The sequence below is a fragment of the Bacillus rossius genome, assembly GCF_032445375.1.
Source record: "Bacillus rossius redtenbacheri isolate Brsri chromosome 9 unlocalized genomic scaffold, Brsri_v3 Brsri_v3_scf9_2, whole genome shotgun sequence".
NCBI classification, from domain to species: Eukaryota; Metazoa; Arthropoda; class Insecta; order Phasmatodea; family Bacillidae; genus Bacillus; species Bacillus rossius.
This window is the reverse complement of record NW_026962013.1, coordinates 32,764,390-32,789,659: the sequence shown is the minus strand read 5'-3', so window position 1 is coordinate 32,789,659 and position 25,270 is coordinate 32,764,390. Positions and strand designations below refer to the sequence as shown.

The following is a 25,270-nucleotide window of genomic DNA, read 5'->3' as shown; positions in this document are numbered from 1 at the left end:
ACATTTGTTGTGAAATTTGTTTTGAGTACAATACACAGTAAGTGCAAACTAGTTCACATAATTATTCACTTGCTCAAACACCCATGTGTAATGTGATTTCCCATATTGAAGGCCATGATCACTTAGGACCACAACTACATTCAAAATGCTTACTTCTTAAATGGCAAGATAAATGAGTGGTCTAGCACAAAATTTGGTTAATAGTCTTGCTTCTAACATAAATATTTTAACTTTTAGAAAATAACTTACCTTCTGCCATCCAAAAAACTTTAAATATATTTATTTTTTATAATTTTCTCTAAATTTTTTTATTTTCTCTCAATTAAAAATCCTGTGTAGCGTTACTTTTTACCAGTTTCATGTCATAATTTGAATTTCTGGACATGGTGCAAATCTTAGCTATAATTCAAAAGCTCTCATTCAAATTGCACATAAATCAATCACTGCAGGCAAAGTACTATTGATGAAGAGGATCACCAGAAAAATAAATTAAGTCAAATTGTTAATTTACTTGTTTCCATCTACTTTACTGCAGTAATTAGGTTTGGATTTTATTATGAAAGGTAAAACAAAAACAAACACCATTTAAATTATCCAAGTTTTTAGAAGAGGATCACCAGAAAAATGAATTAATACAAATTGTTCTTTACTTCTAGCAAAACACTGCATGAAATATTTTTATATTTTATTATGAAAGGTGAAAACCAAAACAAACACCATTTAAATTATTCAAGTTTTTATTGTCTTTTTTCGCACTTTTTTTCTTTCTGATAAAGTACAAAAAGCATATGAATAATTTCTATGACAACATTAAACTCTTATGCTGTACATGAAAGACTACAGATATTCCACCATCAAGTGGAAAATGATTCAAAGAGTGGAAATACTGATCAACAAATGAATTCAACACTACCATAATGGTCGTAGTAATTCAAGTGAGGAAAAAAAAGGCCCACATAGAATGAGTAAAACAGAACTACAGGCACTATTAACAGTAATAGAAAATCATCCCCCCAGGTACAAGTCAGCCTTTACACACATTGTTACACTGTATTAACCATTCAGTAGAACCTTCTGTTTAAAAAAAATATTGGGGGGACACATATCACAATGCTTTATATATCTAAATTAAATATATATAATAAAATTCTCACATTTAATCTATTAGGAGTATTCCATTGCATATAGGTTCTCTACATATCACAACTTCCTGACTATGACAACACAATTCCACTCGCCCATAATCTTTGAAAAAATCTTTTTATAATTAATGGGGCAAGTGAAATTTTCTTTGCACATAATTCATAACGAGAAATCCCAATTAATGCAACTAAAATAACACCTCATTTAAAAGTTTATATTTTTACGTAGATAAAATATACATAAATTGATATTAGTATGTGCACTAACTGGCACTACTTTATTACCACACTATCCTCACACAATAGTAATGACCTACGCAGCATCACTAATACTATCTGGAGAAAAAATATTGAGATTTCTCATCTACTATTTTTTATCAGCACAGAAATACTTCAATACAAGGTTCTGAGATCATGGCAACATGTTTCTGTTGACTGGAAGAGTAATCAATGTTAAAATTTTAAGCAAACTAATTTTTTTTTTTAAATAAAAAATATGAAGTCTAAATATAGTGAACTTTGAAAAGATGTGAAATGGATACACGTACTTAAAAATGCATTACTCAACAGCAAGAGGTGAACCATATGCCATATTTGTGAACAACAAGAACAGAGGAAGAAGAAAACTTCACCTTCTACCTCTTAACCCATCCACACTTTCACAAAATCAGATTTAAGTCTTTGTTAAAACAAAAACAGCAACAACTTAACTTTGCACTTCACAAAATTCCAAGTATTGCTTTCATCACGTCGTCAACGAATAAGCATACTGCAGCAGATACCGAAAAAAACTGCGCACAAAAAGTAACCTCTGGTCTGCCAATTCAATTTCCATCTTCTCGCCACCAGATGTAAAAACAGACAATTTCAGTGTAACGAACCGAATGTTTCAAATAAATTTAATTAAAATAATTGGTACCTAAATTTATACACGAGAAGAAACGTTCTCCAAGAAATATATATATATATTTAAATTCTGTAACAACTTGCTGAAAAAAGGTTATTATGGCAAGAATTTGTCAGTGCAAGTTGTAGTTCCAAGTTACACAAAAAAAAATTAGAAAAATAAATATATTTTTATTTTTAAATAATTTGTTAGATAATATGTACTCTCATTTTAAGTCGTCCATTTACTTGCACATACAATTCCTGAAAGTCTGCGTCAATTTCAATTCAATCTTCCTACTAACGCAATTTTCCAACATTGACGAAGTCAAACTGGGCGATCACCACCAGCTGCAGTACGGGACATTTTTCAGTCTTGACTCTCTGATGAAAAGAAACAAACAATGGGTTGATGGCAGGAGGCTCTCCAGTCCCTGGAAGCAGCTCTACTCCAGGCAGGAGCGGTACAGCTTCTTCTTCTCCAGGGTGAAGCCCGGGCTGATCACGATCGTGCCGCCCCTCGTCAGGTTTCTGCAACCAGACACCACACAATCAAACATCGCATCCATCATATGTTCATGACAGATTAGCACTATTCCCAATTCTTATCACCTAATCCAAAAATTTAACCAACACAAAAGTGTAAAAATTACTGCTAATATGGTACACATTTTCTGGGCTGGATTATTTTTGCAAACTGCAATTTTAGATATAAAAGCAGTAAACATTAATGCATATATTATGTTTCATAAACAGTAAGTCAGACATTTAAAAGAATATATTTTATTAAAATTAATCAGACATACCTTATTATTGTTCAAGAATTACTTACTGAATTGGGAATAGTGTATGTACTGGGCAAAAGTAATAATCATTGAATACCTATATTTAAAAATTTAATTTTAAATATTGTGGCTTATGGCTTAAGGTCCAATCATTAAGATTCTTTTGTTACCAAATGAAAACCAGGCATTTCAAATTTCTTGTTGACATATTTCCCAATTGATCAACATGATTCATTTAACCAAATAATATTTAAAAAAATTAAGGTTATAAATTATTCTTCGAGTGTATTGCCATAAAAATTTTTTTTCCGAACTCTTCAGTATTACGCAAAGGCATTAAAATATTAATCTTGCAGAGAATTACAACTGCAATATATTAAACATGGGTTCAAAAGAAATAAGATGCCTGGAGAATCAGGAAGGCATCTCTCGCTCCAATGAGCAACCTCCTGAAGTAGGCCAATGTGAACCATGCCGAGGCGAGGAGACTCACTTGAGGAACTGCGGCAGCAGCGAGTGCCAGGACGTGGCGTCCTGCTTCAGCGTGAGGAACAGCTCGAACGTGGACACGGTGTTGGGGTCGCACTTGACGGTGCCTATCCGCCTGCACATCTGCTCCGTCTCGAAGTTGAGGAACAGCGTGCATCCCCTGCGGGCACGCGAGAGACACACGGCACGGTCACGGCGAGATCACAACAAGACTTTTTACAAAAAAAAAATTTTAAAAATAAAAAATATCCACAGGTCAAGACATCTTTCTCGAAGAAAATAAAAAAACAAAACCAGGAGGCCAACTATAGATCTTTATTTTTTCTTTCAAGACCAATTTATATTTTCTCAGTAGGGTTTATATGAAATCAATTTTCAAACATGATGGTTCCATTGTACTTGAAAACAGTAGCGGATCCAAAGAGGAGGGGGGGGGGAGCTAAGGGGCTCAAGCCCCCTCCAAAAACATCTGGGTCCACTATTGTTTTAATGCGTTTTCCTTGATAAAGCCTAGCCTCAGCTGGGTCAAGCCCCTCCCGAACCAAAATCGTGGATCCGCCACTGCTTGAAAACTAGTGCAAAAAAACCGTAACATTATATTAAATAAATTATCAGAGTTCGGAGAGAGTATAATCAGCGAGAGACAAAAAATTTTATTTTTCCGTGAAACCATAGATTAAGCGAATGAAAAATCTTTTCTTTCGAGATCAATTTATATTTTTCTGTGTGGGGTTTGTATGAAATCGATTTTCAAACATGATGGTTCCATTGTAATTGAAAACTAGTGCAAAAAAAATTAAATTTTTATGAAATAAATTATCAGAGTTCGGAGGGATTATAATCAGCGAGACACAAAATATCTTTTTTCCCGTGATTATACATTTATCCTCCCTGTGGAACGTGCAAAAGTTGACAAGGCAGCGGGACGCACCTGAGGCCGCAGGGCTCGTTCTCCGCCATGCGCAGCACGTCGCGCGCCACGCGCGGCAGCAGGTCCGCGGGCAGCAGCACCTCGCCGCAGGCCAGCTGCGCCGACTTGGCGGCGCGCAGCTCCTCCTCGAGGCGGCGGGCCAGCGCGCGCGTCGCGGCCCCGTCCTCCGCGTCGTCCGCGCCGCAGCAGCCCACTGCAACCGACAACCACTCCCGTCAACACTCCGCTCCACCCCAACAATACAAGTGTCTCCACCCGTCAATGGAACGAGCAGCAGCGGTCAACAACACAACACAACACAACACCCACCCACCCACAGCTCATCTCGCGCAAGCTTTCAACATTTTCAAGTCACCTGATCCACGGCAAAAAAAAAAACAAAATTAAATTTCACATCATAAAAAAAAACTTCCATGATTGTTGCCTGGCCGCTAGCGAAACATGCTTTCTCTGCTACGTAGCTTGGTTATAATTTGTCTTTAAATCATAAACCATCCCGCAGTTACAGCGCGCTACAAAATTCCAAAAACTCGTTAAAAAAAAAATTTTTTTTTTTTTCAAATCCCGTAACAATAGGTAGTAAACGAAATTAAGTTTGAATGTTGCATCATGAAATTGTAAACTTGCTTTAACGCGATAACTGCTACTTCAACTCCGTTCTAGAACTTTCAACGTACCTCTAGTATTGGAGAAATCCACACGGACTGGACACGGAAGCACTTCCATTGTACTAGCAGGTATTAAAAAAACGTATAAAAAAATATATATATAATCTAAAAAAAAAGATCACGTCGCACCAGACTTGAGCGCGAGAAGACTATCACAGATAATAAACAAACACCTCAAGGCCTGTTGGCGAAAACGCCGGTACGCCTGTTAAGAACGTACTTCGTCCTCAACCGAACTACCTTCCTACTCGCGGGCGCTTCATCTACTGACGACCGGCACAGCTGTTCACGAGATTATAACGCCGGCTTCTACCTCCCTACCCCCTCCCCTGCTTCACTTCCCCTCCGGGCCAAGGAGAGTGGCTACGTGCCCAACCGCTCGCTCCAGCCGAAGCTATACAAAGCGGAGGGGGGAGAACAGAAGGAAGGAGAGAAAAATAAGTGGGGGGGGGGGGGGGGGGGGAAGAGGGGAGTTTGGGAGGCGAGCCGGCGAGCAGTCTAACGGCTTGAAAAAAAAAAAAAAAAAGCTCCACGTCCTTTGTTACATGTACGCAACCAGCGTGCAATCTTGCGTGTGACATGCACAATCACTTATTCCAAAAATTGATCATGTAGATAACGCAATACACCAAACGCATTACGTGTTCTTTACACTGCCAGCGTCACCCAAGCACAGCCGTCTGATTGGCGTTAGGCATACTGCAAAATTTTTTTTGCCTTTCACCATAACTTAAAAGAAAAGAAAATCGTTTTTACAAGATTTTTCCGCTAACACGGTGTTCTAGCTACGATCATTGAACATTTTGAGTGGGAAAGGGGGGGGGGGGTAACAATTTTAATATTAAAAACCCATCGTTTTACATAAACTAAAATTTAATATTTGCCAAAGCTAAAAATTAAAGCCCCCCCCCCCCCTTTTATGTCTTAAAAAATAAGTTTTTTTTGTATGCAGAAATTTATGACGATTTTTTTCTCTTAATATAGTTCAAGTTACTAAACGCAGAGTTCTACTAAAGAATACTAAGTCAAATTTGTGCACCTCTATAATAATATTTTTAAAATTTATATAAACATTGACAGCAAGAAAATCCAAAATTTTAGAATGATTCCTTAAACTAAAACAACTTTTTACTAAGGACGAAAATAGATAAGAAAACGAGAACTTTTCAAGACATGCATCACAGAAAAAACCAGAATAGTTTTCAACATAAAATTAAAAGTTTTAGACATAAAAACTAGAATTTTTCGACCGATACGAAAAAATGAAATATACCAACGTTTTGAAATAGATAAATTAAAAATGAGGAAAAAATATACTTTTGAAGTATGCGGTATATAAAAAACGAAGTAATTCTTCGGATAGTTTTTTTAGGTGCTATATTCGTATATGCAATACTAAAATATATAAATAAATTATTAGTATACAATGTTTTCACTACTGATCACCATTTGTAGATATACTATGTAGCTAAATATCTATAAACAAAAAAATCTATAACCAAAGTAACAAAATGGGAAAGTCATGTTCAGAAATCTACATATATTAGCATAAAGATTCAGGCATCTGAGTTAAGACTTATTTCCTGTAAGCGATGATACGAAAACTAAAAGTAACGATTTTCACAGAGAGGCAGAATATTTCAGCAGCCTTGAAATGCACTATACCAGAAAACTAAATTTTACATGCATTAGCTTTCATTACAAAAAGTTTTCTTAGTATAACAGTTGCCACTATAAATTGATGAACCTCGCAGCAATTAGTGTTCAAACATTCACAGAAAGTGCATCATTCTTAGTAAGTCACATAACAATTTAACGTAAAACAAAGGCGTACATCAGAGTTGCAGAACGAACTTAAGAAATAATTTATTTCTGTTGATATATATTTTTTAAAAACGTAGAATCGTTAATGTGTCCTTTTCAAGTGAAATTTTCGACCCAAACATTTATTGAACATGGGTAACCTGTAACGTAAGCAATGCGAGTACGTGATTTGTATTTATGGACAGCTCGTCCTACGAAAAATCAACAACGGGGACTTAAGCCACACGAACGAGTGGGGACACCATCAAGACATGGAAGGCCAAGAGCCAGTGCTGAGCAAACACCTCGAAGAGGCGGGTTGTCAGGACGGGCCAGCGGAACGGCGGATGCCGGCCGGCAAGTTGAGACTTGACACCTTGCCTTCAAGTTGCATCAGGAACCGGTCCGCCGCCTGCAAGACAGGCCTACATCCGGCCAAGCCCGTCCTGCCTACTGTCCACCGATTTCACCGCTAAAGTAATAAACAGCGGTTTATAAATATAACACCCATACCAGCTAGCCTTTAAATTCTCTCAAAACAGGTTTTATAATAGAATTTCCAACAATATTACGTGTTTGAAAAAAAATATTTGCCCTAACGAGACGACTTTAGTAGTTATTATCTTTGTAGTTTTCACGAGTATTAATTTTTACTTTATTTAAGGTTCTTAGAAATAACCAAACACACAAAATCTGACGTGGGAGGGAAGAAAGTTATAAATTGGAGGTTAGGTAAATATGCACAGATTATTCACGAAATTAGACACGCAATTTTAATACATGTAAGGACAATGATCATAAAAAAATCAGTTTATGCACAATGATCCGGTTTGAATTAAAAACAGAAAAAAAACTTACGCAAACATTCCAGTCAAGGATCTAATGCCAACGAATACTTTATTTTTCACTCAATCAGTGCTAAATTATCACACCACCGTTAGTATGACGTTAGTAACACGCCAGTAATAGTTAAGTTATCACGTTAGTAATACGAAAACAAAAATGTGTATTTTATCTAAAAAAGATTTTTGCTGTATAACATTTACGGTTACATTAACTTAGCGACTGAATTGAGTACCTGCTTCAGAAGCCTGTTCGGCTCGCCACTTCTCGCCCAGATAATTGATACAACACATATCGGAAAATTCCAGCGAACCGACAGGTTCATCGATCAGCTGGCGAGTTAACAGCTGGGGGAACTTTTGGGTCAAAATCGTTACTTCCCTGGGATCTCGCACCTGCGCATGCGTCGGTTTCCTTTGTTCTTGATCTGGCGATCAATTTGAAACATTAGAATCTAAGACCTACCGTTTAAAATGTTTTCACACCAACGTATGTACCTCTGTATCGTAAAATAACCGGCCTAAAATAGTTTATTTATGTGCAGTACAAATGGCACCATAAAGAAGTGGCAACAGAACAACACCACAATCATACTTCAGCGGGGCAACATTTAAAGTGGTAGTACTCACATTCATTAATCGGGACGTTGAATCTTTCTGGTTGAATCGATTCGATCACCTCAGATGACATCTTCTGTTTGGTCGGAGAATTTTGATGTTGTAAAATGTCAGAAATTTTGTTAAAAACGCCATGAAGCCTTGAATCGTGATGAGGCGTATCCTCCAAGAAATGCTCTACTTGTCCTCCTCTCATCATGATCTGACGTTTCGGAAAAAGCCGGTTTAGATGAATAATAAGACAACTCTTGGTTGTCGATAGGTTAACGTTATATTTCGTTTTTGTTTATATTTTTAATAATGTTATACAAAGTAAAATAAGTGAGTTCAGTTAATTAATTTTACTTTTATACAGTCAACACGAAAACTATAGACATTTACACCGGCCCGGTACCGACTGCAGTTCTACCTACGCCCGATGATCTCACGTCAACTGACAGTTTCGGAATACAGCGACTGCCTGGGTGTTTGGCTTTGCCTCTTCTGCCAGCTGATTTAGGTTGAACAGTTACATTCTATTGGCTATCTCACCACCAATGAGAGTAGGTGTTATGGTAGGTTCTCCAATAGGAGCGCCTGGCAACAAGAATCAGCTGATTCTGACCGCTTCCGTACTTTTTTTTTTAACAAGTGACAAATGTTTTAACACGAAAGTTGTCATGTTTTAAGAATACAATCTTACTATAATATAAGCAATAAATTTTTGCCTCCACAACTGGTATTGAGAAACACTGACACGAAAATTGCATGGAAAGTTGTACAAGTAGAAAAAATCTTATTTGATTAACTTGTATTTCAGAAATATGCTGCTTTACCAACTAAATATGTAAATGTGTAATCACTGTGTAACAAATATTTGAGTTTTTATACATAGATTTCAATGTCTACCTATAATTTAATAAATTATTCAATTACTTCGTAATATTATCTTGACTTTCGCCTGTCGTTTGTTTTTTTCAGCAAAGCCGACAACAGTCGCTTTAAATGTCTGCGTTTTATGAAAACATGTGACGTGTTTCACATACATAGGTTTTGAAGTAAGCAAGCATGGAATATTTTAAAAGTGGCCTAAAATCAGTTTTGGGTGCACCTGTTGAAGGTGCTCAGCCCACAGGAGCAGAAACAGTAAGTACTAGTTTCTCTACTTTGTAATAACCATATGCTACGTAATCAATTGCGTTTGGTGTTTCGGTCTTTGTAAACGTTTATTAACGTAGAAAAGTAATGTAATTTTACATACAACATATATTTAGGAGTATGGACTATTAAACACGTTTTCTGTTGAAGTATTAGCAAAGAACATTCTGCTGAATGCACACTACGATAAGAGAGTCAACTCATAACCTCATCGATATTTTGTGTTCACACACCCATTCATAGACTCTTTTGATTGCTTTTTCTTTTACTTTAAGAAGACACACATTTGATTAGATACCAGGAACTCTACAATAAGTATTAACTATAAGCAGAACAATAAAATTACATGTCATAATTACACACAGTTTTAATAAAAAAAACAACATACATTAATAGAACATTAAGGTGCAAAACATAATATAGGTACTTGATGTAAATTGCGTAGCTCAGTGGACTCTACTGATACTTCTCCAAGCAATTATAAAAGGAATATAAAGTGTAGTTTTATTACTTACTATAATGATTAATACATGAAAACATGTAGAAAAATGTACAATAAAATCAGTAGAGCCTATATGTATTGTCAATAATTATTCATAAGTAAATTAAATACAAGCAATTATCTTACTGTGGTTACCTATTGTAAAACATAATTTTCTATTAAATGTGTGAGCAATAAATTGATGATCTATTGTTCACAATTTTTTAAAGGTTGAGCGACTGGTGGATCGAGTTCAGTCTTCGACGCTATTGGATGATCGCAGGGATGCGTGCCGTGCTCTCAAGGCGCTGTCCCGCAAGTATCGCATCGAAGTCGGGGCACAAGGAATGGAGGCGCTGCGACAAGTGTTGGAAATGGACAGAGGCGATAGTGAAATAGTAGGCTATGCGCTTGATACATTGTGTAACGTAACTGCCTCCGAACCGTTTGAAGAGGAAGGTAAGACATTTGTAGCAACTGCATGGTAAGTTTAGTGTGCATGAGTTCAGTAATTTTGCAGAGTTGTGGCTTCTTGGAAAGAAGTCAAATTAAATAATATTTAAAGTAAAATGTTGTTAAGATTGTATCAGCCACACACATTACCTTTTATTTACATAGGTATTAAGTACATAGTATTAACAAAGCTGACTCTAACCAAACCATCTTTTAACTGTTTATATTTCACCATGTTTTCCAGAAGCCGTAATCTTCAGGGTTGCAGATAGTTCTTTAAGCCTCACTTGTTCAGTCAAGTAAAGAAAATACAAGCAAAAACTTTTGCACGTTTTTAATTGGTACTCTCATTTGTCTGAAGATAAACAGTGCTAGCCGACCTTTAAATGTATAAAAACTAAAATATTAAATATTAAATGGGTTGCTTTGGTGGAACTTGCAATAGCATACAATGTATTCCCTCCTAAATCTGGCCTCCATGACAATTTTTTCTTATTAAAAACATATAATGCAAGTCCGCATGAGGTACTGGATGTTTCAATCACAAAACCAGAAACAAAATATATAGCCAATTTTTATTTTTTCCTAATGCAACCTTTTTTTAATAACTTTGGGCAAAATGTTAATGTGCCTCGTCGTTAATTAAACTTTACAAGCATTACTGATGAAAATGTAACATCAGCTTTTTAACGTGTCGGTCCATTCATAGAAAGTCTGATGGCAGTGTTGGGATTTGCACCTCTATAAATTCGTTTTGGTAGGCCTGTGACCGTTTGGTGATCTTTTGAATGTAACTGTAAGCTGAAAAATGTGTTTCAAACCCAATAACAGCTTTGTTTGCCAGCTAAGGATTTTGTTAGTTTTTGTAATGGGCAACATTGATAATTCTAGAAGTAGTGTGTGAATAAGCAAAAATTGAACCAATTTATAGAAAGCTGAAGGATTTTGTCTATAGTGATTTTTTCTATTGACAAACCATTGTTATAAATATAACAGTAAATTGTATCACTTTTCTGCCTATTTGTTACATGAACTTATTTTTAAATGTACGCAATTTAAATGTAATCATAGATCCACTCTTTTAAAAGAAAGAAACTTGAGTGTAAAATTAAGCTTTAATATATGAGATCAAAATAAATCCATTAAAGAATATCATCTTCAAGGCATTGTGACATGTTCTACCCTTGCAAGTTCAAAATGTCTCAACTAAACATAAAAAAAAATCTGTTTACTTACAAATAAAATTCATTATTGCTAGCAGCCTATTACAGAAAGAGGTGATTCTTTAATAAAAAAATTTATATTTTCAAATTATAAATTTTTCTGAGATTAAAATTCCCGGATAATCCATTTATCAATCTATTGTATAGATATTTTTCTTTAAGTTTTTGGTTCCATGTACCTTCCTGAATCAAAAATTTTCCCACAATTTGGTAAAATGCAATTAAAAAACAGCAAATCCCGTATCCGGGAAAGAGGAACATAATAAAAAGAACTAAAAGTGGCAAAAATGCATTTTTGTTTACTCCATAGTATATTTTATAATTATTCTGTAAAACTACATTTTGATAGTTCATGTTTGTTTACTGGTAATTCACAGTGTCAATGGTTGGTTAGGTTAGCTTTATTTAAAATGCAATTAATTTGTATTAACAGTCACTTAAGTTAGCATTGAGTATGCAAAATATATTAAAAATGTTTATAAATGTAACTCACCTAATACAACTACACTTTTTTTTTGATAAATCGACTATAATAGGCCTATTGATGCAGCTACACGTATAAAAATCGAAACCCTTAAACATGTATTTATGAAATCAATCAATTGCCCATACTATGAAATACAAAGAAACACAAAATAATTTACCTTTGTGATGACTTACAATTAAATACTCACAACATGTAAACTTCTTGTTTCAGCTATTCAACATGGTGGAAATTATATCCATCTATGAAATGCTAGGTACTGGAAAATAATATTATGCCTTGTTGTCTTACTGAATTATTAAAAAAATATAAGAGGAAGAAAAAATGCATATTCAGATTTTTATTAAGATATTTATTGGATGTTGCCCTCTCCTAGATAATTATTACCAAAAACCCACGTGCCGTATGCCCTAAACCCTTGTTTCATCAATAATTATTGTTAGTTTCTTCAGTTATGTTAGAATATAAGTTTTATTACTAACACTGCTATTTAATTTCTTCTAACCTGATAGAATTATCAAAAGATACCTACAATTATAAATTGTGGATGACTATTTAAAAATACTTTAAACAGTTTTAGTTACCTATATTTTTTATAGTTAATTGCTGTACTAGACTACTAGGCCTACTAGTGCCTTTAATTTAAATGTACATTTTTATTTTTAAACTGAAGAATGAGTAGATTGTAAGTGGTATCCATGCCTTTTCTTATATAATTTTTTTGTATTAGTGTGTAATTTTATCTTCTCATTCTCTGACCTGACAAGTATGAGGCTGTTGATATGTTAGTTAAAATGTGTAGATTTACTATCAGGAAATAATTACTAATATTTGTATATCAGGTATCTAAAAATCTATTCTTCAATTGCAAACTCTGTTGCTCCCATAGTATATTTCTATCTATTTTTACACCTACCCTGGTCAATAAAACAAATTGAGTCTGATATACCAGCTGCGTTTGGTAGTAATGTATACAAAATATTTAATCCATTAATTTAATCAAACAGTATAAGGAAAAAATTTTTCTTACCTGGTACAGTATTAGTACACTTATAAAATATAGTAAAATTCTGTCCGAGAGTTTTACAAGCATGGCATTAACAAGAAATTGATCTTAATGGCATCTGTATAGCCCAGTGTTTCACATGATTGATTTAATCATTTGCAATAGGTATTTTGTTATGAACTAGAATTAATTAGACTGCTTAATGGTGAAGATTCGTAAGTTTTTTAGTGATTATTCGTATGCATATTCACTACTGCAGTTTGTCTTTTTTTTTGTAAGATTGTGGCTTACTGTCAAACAGATTTTTTGGGGGTATTTTTTTTCACGTATCATGTATATTTGCTGTAGAGCCCACCATTCACCTTATTTGCAAATTGTTTCCATGTTTACCAAATTTGTATAATATAAAATAGAGCTGTTCCTATACAGCCCTTTCCGATACCAATTTCTTATACTCCAAAACCACTACGATACTCTGATACCACCATTGATACTTGATACTACAATCAACATTTACAATTTCTGGCCACACTGCATTAACAATTAATTACCTAAAACATAATTTTTTATAATTATGTTTTATAATGTAATTTGTTTTCTAAATCTAAACTCAATAACTAAATGCAAGTTTATTTAAAATTGTGCATCACTTATTTATAGGGTTAAAATCATAATTTCTTTTTAAGTACATAAGTTATTAAATTTTGTGATTTGCCTTTAAAGATGTATTTAAAATAATTAAATAAAGATGCTCTAAATATGTTGACTGATATCTGATACCATCGTCGGGTACCGGAACAGCCATGTATGAAAACATTTGAACTGTAAGAAAAAAACTATGGGAATTAGGTGAATATATATTTTTTGTTTTGATTGCAGAGCATCCTAACATCAGTCCATCGAGCATGTCGACGATAGGCGAACAGTTCACGGAGATATTCATCAAGCAGCCGGACAACGTGGGCCTAGTCCTGGGCTTCCTGGAAGAGTACGACTTCCACATCCGCTGGCCGGCTGTGCGCTTGCTGACGAGTCTGCTGGCCAACAAGTAGGCAACATCGTTGTTCGTCCACAATGGCAGAGTGCGGTCGAGCTTGGGACCACGTGTGTTCGTATCTGCGGAGGCAGAGGTCCTACTAAAGAAAAGAAAAATTGCTTGGTATATTCCGTAAAACTGAGATTCCTGAACAATAAAAATGTTCCCGCTGGATTGTAATTGACGTTTAATGATAGTTTTGATAGTAAACAGTCTTATTTAGTCTTATTCAATTACAAAACTAATACACACTATCTAGTTAAAGCACATGAGGGTAGCTTTTTCTGCTGAATTTTTTTTTATACTGTGAAGTACAGACAGCCTGTTGGATAGATGCTTTTATTCTGTTGCAATTAAAACAGAAAATAGTTTAAAGTTGTGCATGTTATTTGCAAAGTTGTTAGAATTACTAAATTAATGGTTTATACAAACTGAAAACTCATGATTTAAAAATAAATTTGTTTTTAGTGTGCAGTTATTCATCAGTTGTACTAATATCTAAAATTTTATTTATTAATTAATATTGACATTTACAAAGTTAAGCTTGAAAAGGTTTTACAGTTTGCAGAGTTAGAACATAAATATGTGCTAATGCTGGACAGTGGTTTAAGAGAGTCATTTGACCACATGTGGATCATCCTACAGAACTAAATATTCAGCTATGAACTTTTTTTGTGTGTTTCAGATAATACAGATTATGCATAAGCATGTAGGCTAGGATTATGGCAGAACGATAATAATTGACCAGAAAAATAATGAGTTAATATAAATGTTCTGTATGAAGATGTCCCTTTGTATTCATTTATGTAAATGTGCCATGAAAAGTTAGGTAAGAAAATTCAAAGTATGATTTGGCATATAAATTTCATGATTTTTTCAGTTGCAACTAAAAACTGTAAGTCTTCAACTACCTATGAGAAAATAGTAACAATTTTATCTATATATACAATTTAACGGAGCTATCTGCTTGATGTAACTTGAAAAATGTACTGGCGACTGTAGTGCTCTTCGTCAGTCTCATTTACTCAGTGATCATGTAGTTGGCTTGCATTGTGCGTATGCCGACCAATATTTTGATGCCTCACTGATGGCATTTATATCAATTACAAACTGAAATCAATTGAATGTTTTAGTGTGATAATTTTAATTGTTATGTTATGCTATGAAAACATGATACGGTTTTGAATTCACCAAAAATAGTGTTACGATTTATAAATTGGGGAGAACTGGGTTCGTAAGGGATAGCCCAATTAAGTTTTATTAGAGTTTAATTGATTACTAATATTTACATTAATAATAAATAATTGTACCTTAAAATGTCCAATCAAAAATCACTGGCACTAAAAAAATATTAGTCATCAAGTCACTCAATGCCTGTCAAGTTCTGCAATTTACACTCCTCACTGGAGCTAGGCTCGACAGTGGTTCGCCCCTTATCTCGTGCCTGTCCACACAAACAGTCTCGCATCACTCAGTTGCTGCACTCTCCTGATTCAGTCGAACTCGCGTCGCGCCCCTATCGTGTAAGGGGGAGGGGGGGTGTCTCTCACCCTCTTCGCCGATGTCGCACTTCCCTTCGCTCGGAACTGTTGCGGAACTCGCGCTGCATTTACTGAACTCTATCGCCACACTCGCGGCACTCACCGGTCCTCACCGTGGCAAGACTGTCGGCCCAAAAACTCAGCCGCCGAAAAGTCTTCGCGGAACTCTCACCTCATTCTTCGCACAACTCTCGCCGCACTCCTCATGGAACTCTCGCCAAAAACTCTCACTGCAGAACTTGTCGTGGAACTCCATCATCTGACTCTCGCCACACTCCTTGCGGAACTCTGACGCCCCTGAGCAGTTGGGCAAGTCACGTCATCCCGCACTGACCTGACGCCCGAAGCGTCGAGAATAGCATCGCTCGCTCACGCCACGGCCCGTGGAATTCCCAAGGCCGCTCAGCGATAGATAATGGCGCCGAGGCAGGATGGTGTGTGGAGTGCGGAGGGGGGAGGGTGTTAGTTATGACCCTTGTAATTCAGCCAGGCGCGCGTGGCATGCCTTAAGTCAGCAGGCTGCACATGATTGTGCAGGGCTGCCAGCCAGCTCCAAACCTGGCATCAAGGTCTGGTCTCTCACATTCGTAACAAAATGATAATCACTGATAAAACGTTGAAAAATTCAACGTGGAATTCAATGAATTTTAAGGTTAGGTATATTATGAAAACATGTGACGGTTTTGAATGTACCAAAGATATAACCACTGAGTAAATACTGAAATATTTAATGCAGAATTTGTTGTTATGAAAACCTGTAACAGCAAAACTCTCAAACTGAACAAATTTTCCAGAATTTTCCGGTGGATTTTCCACAAATTTTCTTTCATACAAACTCTGTCTTGTCAATTACGAACACAAAAAAAAAAAACCATATCGGTTGAGCAGTGCTGCAATTAGTTAATTAGGAGAATTGAGTATCTGCAGATATTTCCATGAATCTTTGGTTTTCTATTTTTCGTGATGATGCTGTTCTGTTTAGTATCCTTTTAGTATTTCATAGATATGTATGCATCATTTGTAACCATCAATTTATAATAAAATACATGATAGCAAATTATTTTAGATTTGATTAGTGTTAGATGGCTTTTGATAGTTTTGTTTCACAGGTTGAATGATATTGGAGATAATAATATATATAATGGCATAATGTCAGTTATTTAAGAAGAAGCGGTATCGTTTCTGCTGTATTCAAGCTGTGTGAATTTAATCAAAGCTTATATAGCTTGCATTGCAATTTTCCAGGCCCAAAGACATACAAGAGATTATTCTCGTCAGTCCAATGGGGGTGTCTAAACTCATGGATCTCCTCGGTGACACCAGGGAAGTCATCAGGAATGATGTAAGTTACTTTCGTGTGCACGCACTTAACATGTGCTTACGTGAATAATATACTCCTGTAATACAGTTTTAATCATTTGACGGGAACAGCCAGGTTTTCTTACAGTCTGTGGTCACAGCAGGCACATGTTGTTTTAGTTGTGTAGATAAAGACTTATGAAAATATTATTTCTTTGCTTTCTAAATATGTGTGTAAAGATAGTGGACAAGTTGATGAGATAGTAGTGCAATGCAAATAGTTACGTAGCTCGAAACTTTGCCCTGTAGCCTCTGTATTCTGGGAATATGGTGTTTGTGAATGTGTGTGTGTCAGATATGGTGGTAAGTGGTTGTGTGTTGGCTATAGTCCTCATTAATCAGTGTTACATTTTGCCTCTATTTGATTTTACTGAGCATCACACGACCTTTCCTTTATAGTCCACGACCCTGAGATGAGTTATCAGATTCACGGCGGGTTCAAACCTTGATTGGTTTTGTATTCTGGGAAGCATAGCAGACAATGTAGTTAGCAGCTTTACCATTTTGTTATCAAGTCTAAATAAATATTATATATATTGAATGGTGAATTTATTTTTTTATTATTATTTTACGATGTTCCGGAGAGCATAGCTCTGTTTTGGAATTATACACGTCACCTTGGCATAATATGACACATTTAAATTTAGAAATTTAAGAAAACCACAAGGGGATAGACAGGAGCTGTATTCTTTGTAAATATGTATGGTGACTCTAGTTTAATAAGAGTTTTTTTTGAGTTTCTGGAATTTACCTTCTTTTGAAGAGGTAGAAAACTAAATGAAAACACTTCACAAGGAATAGTATTGCTGTGTATGTTTATAAATTACCTAAGTGACAGTATTTTCAGCATCTCTTATATGTAATAAAAACACGTTTGATGTTAGGTATTTTACTAAATACTGGGTTTAGTAACGTCAGCTTCTATTTATAACTATATGAATCAGTTCAAGAAATGTAGTTTCTCCAGAGAGAGATAATAGCAAATTTACCAGTTGTTTGTTGATTAAAATGTTGCTGAGTTTTGGATCACTCTCATGTAAAGTTCACCAAAATCAGTGCCCAGTTAGTATTGTATCTTCCTTGGAAGAAAAGTATAAGCATTGAAGCAGCATAATTTTTATTCTTGAAAGTTTTCCATACTTGTTTGGTTTGTCTGCTGTAAAAATTTTTAATTCATCTCTATAGCTTGTGTGAATCTATAATTGTTTTATCATTTCTCTATGTTACGAAATAAAAAGTGGCATTCATTAAATTTTGTGTTGCTCATTATGTTTTTTCTGCAGGCACTCTTGCTTCTGATTCAGCTGACGAAAGGCAATGCTAACATACAGAAGATAGTTGCTTTTGAGAATGCATTTGACCGCTTGTTTGATGTGATAGCTGAAGAAGGCTATGCTGATGGTGGCATCGTTGTTGAAGACTGTCTTCTGCTGATGCTGAATTTGTTGAGGAATAATACATCCAACCAGAACTTTTTTAAGGAAGGTATATATGCTGCTTGATGATATGACTTAAGAAATTTGTCCGATAAATTAGGAAAGTAGTCTTTCATGTTTGAAACTAGCGAAAGAATTAAACTATGTGTTGAACAGGGACAATGTCTCAATTAGCAGATTTTAAAATAACAATTCTGATCCTCAATTGTTAAGTATCATGTCCATACAAAAAAGTATAACCTAGAATTTTATACTGTCTAAACTATAAGATTTCTTAACAATTCAACAACCTCAAACATGAAATGATAGCTAAATGATGTTATAAAATGTCAAAATATGAAAATTTATTCATCATATAAACTTGTAATTCTAGAGTGGAAAAGAAAAATTCTGAAATTAAAAAGAAGGTGTTTAAAAAGGCATGGTCAGAACAATGGCCATGCTATATTAGCGATAATGCTGGATTGTAGAATGTATATGAATATAGTTTTAACAGGATATCAAAAAAATACCTGGTTGAACGTGGCATGAAACCCACTAGAAAACAAGAAATGCTGTTCTGAAATGAAAACCAACAGCAAGGATAAACTCTGAGTGAACTGAAAATGCAGACAGTGCAGTAGCCACCACCTGACGGCCAAGGTCAACACCTGGAATCCTTCCAAAAAATCCTATTGTGAGTGGCTCAGTTGGTGCTGGATTATAGAATGTGTTGAACCATAGAATGCCGGATTAAATCGTCTTCCTGTATAATGAAGGAATGAAAAACGTCAAAATTTTTCTCAAACCTGTTGATTCATAAAGTGTAAATGACAATTGATCAAGTTATGATAATCTAACGATATAGTGTTTTTTTTAAGTACTTCGTTAGAAAATTTGAATCTTTAAAACAAAACAAATTTCATATAAATAAAAATACATGCTTTACATGAAATATTACTGAAATTTTCTAGATATTCTGGTGGTAAATTATTGATTTTCTTTAGAAATTAGTTATTATAAAGTTTCATGGGCAATTTATTTTACCAAGCTGCTAGATAGAACTGATTTTGTGATGGTTTTCATTTTTGTTTTTTTACCCAAAATTTTGAGAATATAAAATTATTAAGTTGGTGGCAGTACTTTTAATTTTAAATTTATGAAATGAACTATAAACAGTTGCGCTGCCATCTCTGGACTGCAGAAATTAGTGAATGTGTTATTTTTGACAATATATTGTAATTTTTAACATTTTATACACATAATTTTACTTGTTTTCGTATTTTCAACAGTGAGGTCATTAGAGACGATAACACTTTACACGGAACAAGGGAAGGAATTGGCAGTGGCATATAGTAAGGCACTATCTTTCCATTAACCTGGATGGTTTCGAGAAACCACAGGAAACCGATAGCAGGCTGGAAGGACAGGGATTTGGACCGGAATTTTCTGGAATGCGAGTCCAGTGTTGTACTACTGTGTAACATTGCTCCATTTCTGATGTGAATCTTGTCTCAGGAAGGTTGTATGTCAAAATAAAATGAACTTATTAAGATTATCAGTGTTAACTGGTTGCCCTCTGTTACGTGTGCATAGGAAGTGAGATTTTTGTTTGTTTTCCAGGTAGTTACATTCAGCGACTGGCTCCTATGTTCGCACTTCCGCAGGACAGTGATGCAGAGGGCTGGTCCCCACAGAAAGTCAGCAATATTCATTGTGTTCTTCAGGCAAGTCAGTGTCAACCGAAAAGATATAATTAATTCCATGCACAGTTTTTTAGGATATCACAAAGGAAAATGTGACGTGTAAACTTTTTTTTTTGTTAAAGTACCATTTTTTTTAAGGATGGTGCCCTATCTGGAAACACTAGATCTAGTTTTATGTGCTAAATATTATTTGGCTTCATTCAGGTATTTTTCACATTATAACTCTTTCTCTTTCTCCCTTTCTCTCTTTCTCTCTCTCTCTCTCTCTTTCTCTCTCTCTTTCTCTCTCTCTTTCTCTCTCTCTCTCTCTTTCTCTCTTTCTCTCTTTCTCTCTCTCTATCTCTATCTCTCTCTCTCTCTCTCTCTCTCTCTCTCTCTCTCTCTCTCTATATATATATATATATATATAAACTGTATTGAACTGTATTGAACTGTATTGAACTGTATTGAACTGTAGTGAACTGTAACGCAAATATACAGTTAATATCCCCAATTTCTTATTTTAAAGCCATGTTCTTCTCTCTGTAAAGCACAGTGTAGGTTTATGTTTAAAAATTATATTTTAAAAAAAGAACTGAATAGTTCTTAATAATTTTTAACACATAAAAACCCCATCCCAGCACCCGGCTGGGTCCCTTAAAGAACTTCTCTAAGCATAGAGTTTTTAGGGACTGAATGAGGAATTCTAAACATTTGTTGACTGTAATTTTTTAATTTTTTTTAAGAATTGATAAGAACTTGTTTTCAAGTTTTGCCAACCTTTCATGACAATTGAAGTGGTACCTGTACCTTTAGCTCTCACTTTTGCATATATTATTGTGTTTAAGACCTGGTGTGAGGATGGTTCTCGGAGGCAGTATTTGCTAAGACAGTTGCACTCGTGTGGTACAGCAAGGTTGAATTTGTGCTATTCCTCTGCCATGGCAAAATTTATTTTCCCACTGCCTACATGGTGTCCAAATATTTAGAAGCCCACTATGATAATGCAGATACCTTCGTCATATCACTCGCAGCTTACCAAGGCAATTCTAAATATATATTTTTTAAATTTTCGTCGTTTTTTTTACACATGGATTACAATTCACTAAATTAAACATGAAAATGTAGTGCTCACAAAATCAAGATTGTGTGTGAGTGCGTCTAGTCTCTTAAAACAAGTAGCAGTATTTTGAATAATGTAAATATTTTATAAATGGTAACAATTGACAAATAAATAAATAAATAAAAATAACTTAAATCTTACATAAGTTTTCATAAAGTTTAAAGTTAAAAATAGCAATAAAATAAAATAAAGTACAACATTGTTTCAAACAATTCTCTATATAAAAATACAAAAAAAAAAATTAAATACAGTATATAAAAACTTACTTAAAAATTACAAAAACTTCTTCATCAGTTAAATTATTCAGTCAAAGAATGACATATTTATTTATTTTAAGATAATTTTTTGTTTTCAATTTTTCAGGAACAATAACTAAGATATTGAAAGAAAAATTTCTAAAGATCTCTGTGAAATTTTTTTATGAAGTAGAAGGTTTGGTAAATATATGTTCTGTCTATGATGTGTAGTATAATTATGATCTACATAATTTAACTGATTTTCCCTTCTATACATACTCATTATTGCAGCTCTAATATACATTCTTTTAATATCAAAAACTCTTAAAAATTTAAAAAGTTCCTTGAATGGGTATGTATGGTGGTTTAATTTATATTTTGCTCATTCCTCTCTTGGTGAATGCCATACTGCAGAACAGACTGAAAAAATACAAAATAAAACATTTTAATTCCTTCAAGAGATAATACAGACCTTATATCAATAAATTATTCACCATTTTTCTAATTTTGTTTGTAAGATATGAAACATGTTTGTCCCATTTCTAATAAGAGTCTAGCACTATACCAAGTATTTTATATTCTGTACTCTTTGTATGACTATATTTTTCGCAGGTAACGCTTATTTCATTACATAAAAGAAATTTAAGTTCATGTTCGATAGGCTGACCGTTTCTGGCGGGGTCAGTCCTGGAATTTTTGCTGGTGGGAAACATGGCGGATGTTTTGAGAAAGGATAGGTTTTCTCGGATCATGTCCCACACCGATGCATTCTGTTGCTGCTCCATCTAACATTATTTCACCCCTCATTCATCTCAGCCTCTATGTCTATGATTAAACCTTGATTGATTTATTCATTAATTTGTTAAGTCAGTAACTCTCACATGGCAAGGAAAGTAGGTTATGATGTGCGCTATTGTTTATAGTTTAGTTTTGGAGGGGCAGAACTGTACAGGAAGGTATTAGCATGTTAAGCGGAAGAGCTATGTACTTGACGGTAATTTAAGGGGGAACTAAAAGAGCTGTAATAAGGAGTATAGTGTTTTATATAATTAACCAAACAATTACAACCAATTGATCAAACAAAAGTTACGGAGAGAGTTACATGGAGGAGATTTAAGTCACTTAAAATGTAGGGTAATATTTTGTGTTTGTGTCCAAGCTAAAAAGGTAAGAGACTTCCAACATCTCTGGCACACCATCTTGAACAGAGCCCAGACGAACAGCAGCTTCGACAGATCACACAGACCAGATGATCCATTTGGACCCTTGTATGATGTGACCTGGTGTGAATCGCAAGTTGTTTCGCAAGGTCGGCATTGCGGTGCACCATGTTGTAATGGTCAGCAGCTGTGGCTGCCTGTCACGGATCCGCGGTTCGCCTTGCATCGCAGATGGACCTCGAGGTGTGTGCGCGACGGCGCGAGGTGGAACGTCTCGCCCGCAGGTGGTGCGGACTCTGGTGAGCCCGGGCAACCCGGCGCAAGTGACGAGCTCCTCCCAGAAGACGATGAAGAGCTGCGGCATGCTGGAGGCGCTGTGCAACATCCTGATGGCCAGCGGCGTCCCGGCGGATGTCCTCACGGAGACCATCAGCGCCGTGGCGGAGGTGATCCGTGGCAGCCAGGGCAACCAGGACTACTTTGCCAGCGTGATGGCTCCGTCTAGCCCACCCAGGTAGCGTGCTTCAACCAGAGGAAAACTTCAATAGTTGAGGAATTACTTGTGTGGGGGTGGGGGCAAAAATAACCGGTCTGAGAGAGCGCTGCCATTTGTAGATGTAGTAGTAGATAGTTTTCCTGCTAGATGGGGTTAGTATATACTTTCACTAAACAGCTGCCCAGACGGCGTCAGTTTGTAGGTTAATGTTTGCAATACAGTGCTATCAGTGGCTAAGCAGTGTTCATGTGATTAAAAAAAAATGCTATATGTAATGAAAAGTGCTATTTACACAGCCCGAAAGCTAGTAAATAATGTTAATGTGTCAAGGAAATCTCATACAATACAGTTTCAAAAAAGTGTTTGTTGGCCACCTGGCAGATTCTTTTTGCGTAAGTAGTTTATTATGCCTGCAATTATTAGACTCTTAGATCTTAAAATTGATGGTTTCGTTCACCACTTGCCAAATTAATCCTTCATAGAAAAGTTCTAATTGAAAATAAACATCGTAACAGTTTTCAAGTATTGTTTTGCTTTGATAAGAATGTTTTGTCCAACCCTTTAAAAAATATATATGTAGATGAAACTAAAAATGTTTGGTTTAATTTAACCAACTAGTTTATCCATTTCATCATTAATAGTTTTCTCTTATCTACTCGTGGATTGTTTATGGATAGCTATGGATTTTGATATATATGTGTTAAAAAATATAACTAGAATATTTTTAATCTTATATTGTTTGCTTTACAAATGATATTTCGAGTTACAGAATTAATTTGGGTTAAAAGCAAATTCGGCTGTATTTCCAGGTTTCATTAACAAAATTTTTGACTCTGCTGTTTGTTGGTCGTTCAGGTCTGCGATAGTCGTTCTGCTGATGTCGATGGTGAACGAGAAGCAGCCGTTCGTCCTGCGCTGCTCCGTGCTGTACTGCTTCCAGTGCTTCCTGTTCAAGAACGAGATCGGCCAGTCGCAGTTGGTGCAGACTCTTCTGCCGTCCACGACAGAAGGTGAGTTTTGCAGACATTTTAGCGTACCAGGGCCGTAGCCAGGATTTTGTGAAGGAGAGGGTCCAGTATAAGTGTGTTTTCATTTTTTATGAGTAATTTTTTCTTTACAGTTGAATCATAAAATTTTGTCACTCTAAAATCACAATGAATAGTAATTTTTTCGAACTCCAAGGTTTACGTACAGAAATATAAGTGATAATTATGCTTGAGAAAATAAACCTAAACCTATCATTTTTGGTTTTAATAATTTTTTTAAAAATAATTTGTCATTAATACAATTATTTGATGGTTTCATTAAAACAGGTCATGTTAACGTTATTAAAAAAATGAATTACTCATTTGAAATTTGTACAAAAGATGTGCTTACAGTAACATGTGTGCAAACCAGAATTAAATATAGAATACTTGAAAATACAATAATTATGGTTATAATAGGTAGGAAATTAATCATATCTTACTATGGATTACTATACTCCTCTTAAAATAATCTCGTAATCTTAATTAGCTAAGTTGCTGTAATTTTATAATGTCTTTGTTGATTAGTTTTTAAATCTTGGAAGGGAGGGGTACTGACCTCACGGACCTCACCTTGGCTGTGTCCCAGAGCGTACTCTTTTTTTGATTATCATAATCTTAGTACGGTCTCAGTTCTACAACGCAGAAGATAGAGCAAGGTGGCATAATGGCGAAACACTGGACCCTCGTACATAAGGACCCAGGTTCCAATTCTGGCTCGCCCATCCTGATTTTGGTTATCAATGATCTATTGCCATACCAATAGTGATGCACCTTTAATTGAACATTTTTGGAACCCATTATACCTGCGCTAGATGGAAAACTCAACTTTGACGCGTTAATCTTGCTTGTTCACATGCCATGTTTTTTATTTCGTTTTACTGTCATTTCTTTGATTTGAGGGCTTGTCCTGTCAAATTACAATGATAGCTCTTTTGCATTTTATGTTTCATCTCGAATTTTCACAACAAAAATTAATTAAATATTATCTAATAGCCCTAAAATGTTTACGTAGTTGTTCATATTTATGATCACTTGCATAACCGGTTACAGTTCAAAAATAATGTTTTAGTAATTAGTATCTTGTGGGATATTTGGTGACCCAAGAAAAATGCAAGAGAGAAATAATTGTAATAAAATTACAGGAAAACCCCTTCATATGAATGTAGTGATGTGCCAAACGTTTTGTTAATTTATAATCCTGCAGTGGAGTAATATGACACAAGCATTATTTCAATGTTCTCCTC

At 35.2% G+C, this 25,270-nt stretch overlaps 2 protein-coding genes across 5 annotated transcripts in view; one reads left to right on the top strand and one right to left on the bottom strand.

The window, feature by feature from the left end:
- Nucleotides 1-719: 719 nt before the first annotated feature.
- LOC134542848 (protein charybde-like) lies at nt 720-8,620 on the bottom strand. Of its 2 annotated transcripts, none has more exons than XM_063387416.1 (4): nt 8,176-8,620; nt 4,233-4,425; nt 3,306-3,461; nt 720-2,558 (listed from the first exon to the last, which is right to left on the bottom strand). In XM_063387416.1, the coding sequence occupies exons 1-4, from the start codon at nt 8,360-8,362 to the stop codon at nt 2,474-2,476; spliced, it is 621 nt and encodes a 206-aa protein (XP_063243486.1). In that variant the 5' UTR covers nt 8,363-8,620; the 3' UTR covers nt 720-2,473. The 2 variants fall into 2 exon arrangements, with proteins under 2 accessions (XP_063243486.1, XP_063243487.1); XM_063387417.1 differs by lacking the exon at nt 8,176-8,620 and adding an exon at nt 4,910-5,208.
- A 182-nt stretch (nt 8,621-8,802) lies between these two features.
- Nucleotides 8,803-25,270, top strand: part of LOC134543191 (general vesicular transport factor p115) — a 45,329-nt gene continuing 28,861 nt past the window's right edge. For 2 of the 3 annotated variants that reach the window (XM_063388083.1, XM_063388085.1), the window contains exons 1-9: nt 8,803-8,881; nt 9,124-9,288; nt 10,012-10,240; nt 13,827-13,995; nt 16,770-16,866; nt 18,167-18,368; nt 19,922-20,025; nt 22,787-23,016; nt 23,854-24,008. In XM_063388083.1, the coding sequence (XP_063244153.1) occupies nt 9,211-9,288; nt 10,012-10,240; nt 13,827-13,995; nt 16,770-16,866; nt 18,167-18,368; nt 19,922-20,025; nt 22,787-23,016; nt 23,854-24,008 (1,264 nt within the window). In that variant the 5' untranslated portion in view covers nt 8,803-8,881; nt 9,124-9,210. Of the gene's footprint in view, nt 8,990-9,123; nt 9,289-10,011; nt 10,241-13,826; nt 13,996-16,769; nt 16,867-18,166; nt 18,369-19,921; nt 20,026-22,786; nt 23,017-23,853; nt 24,009-25,270 lie in introns of all 3 variants that reach the window. The other variant, XM_063388084.1, reaches the window with a different exon arrangement.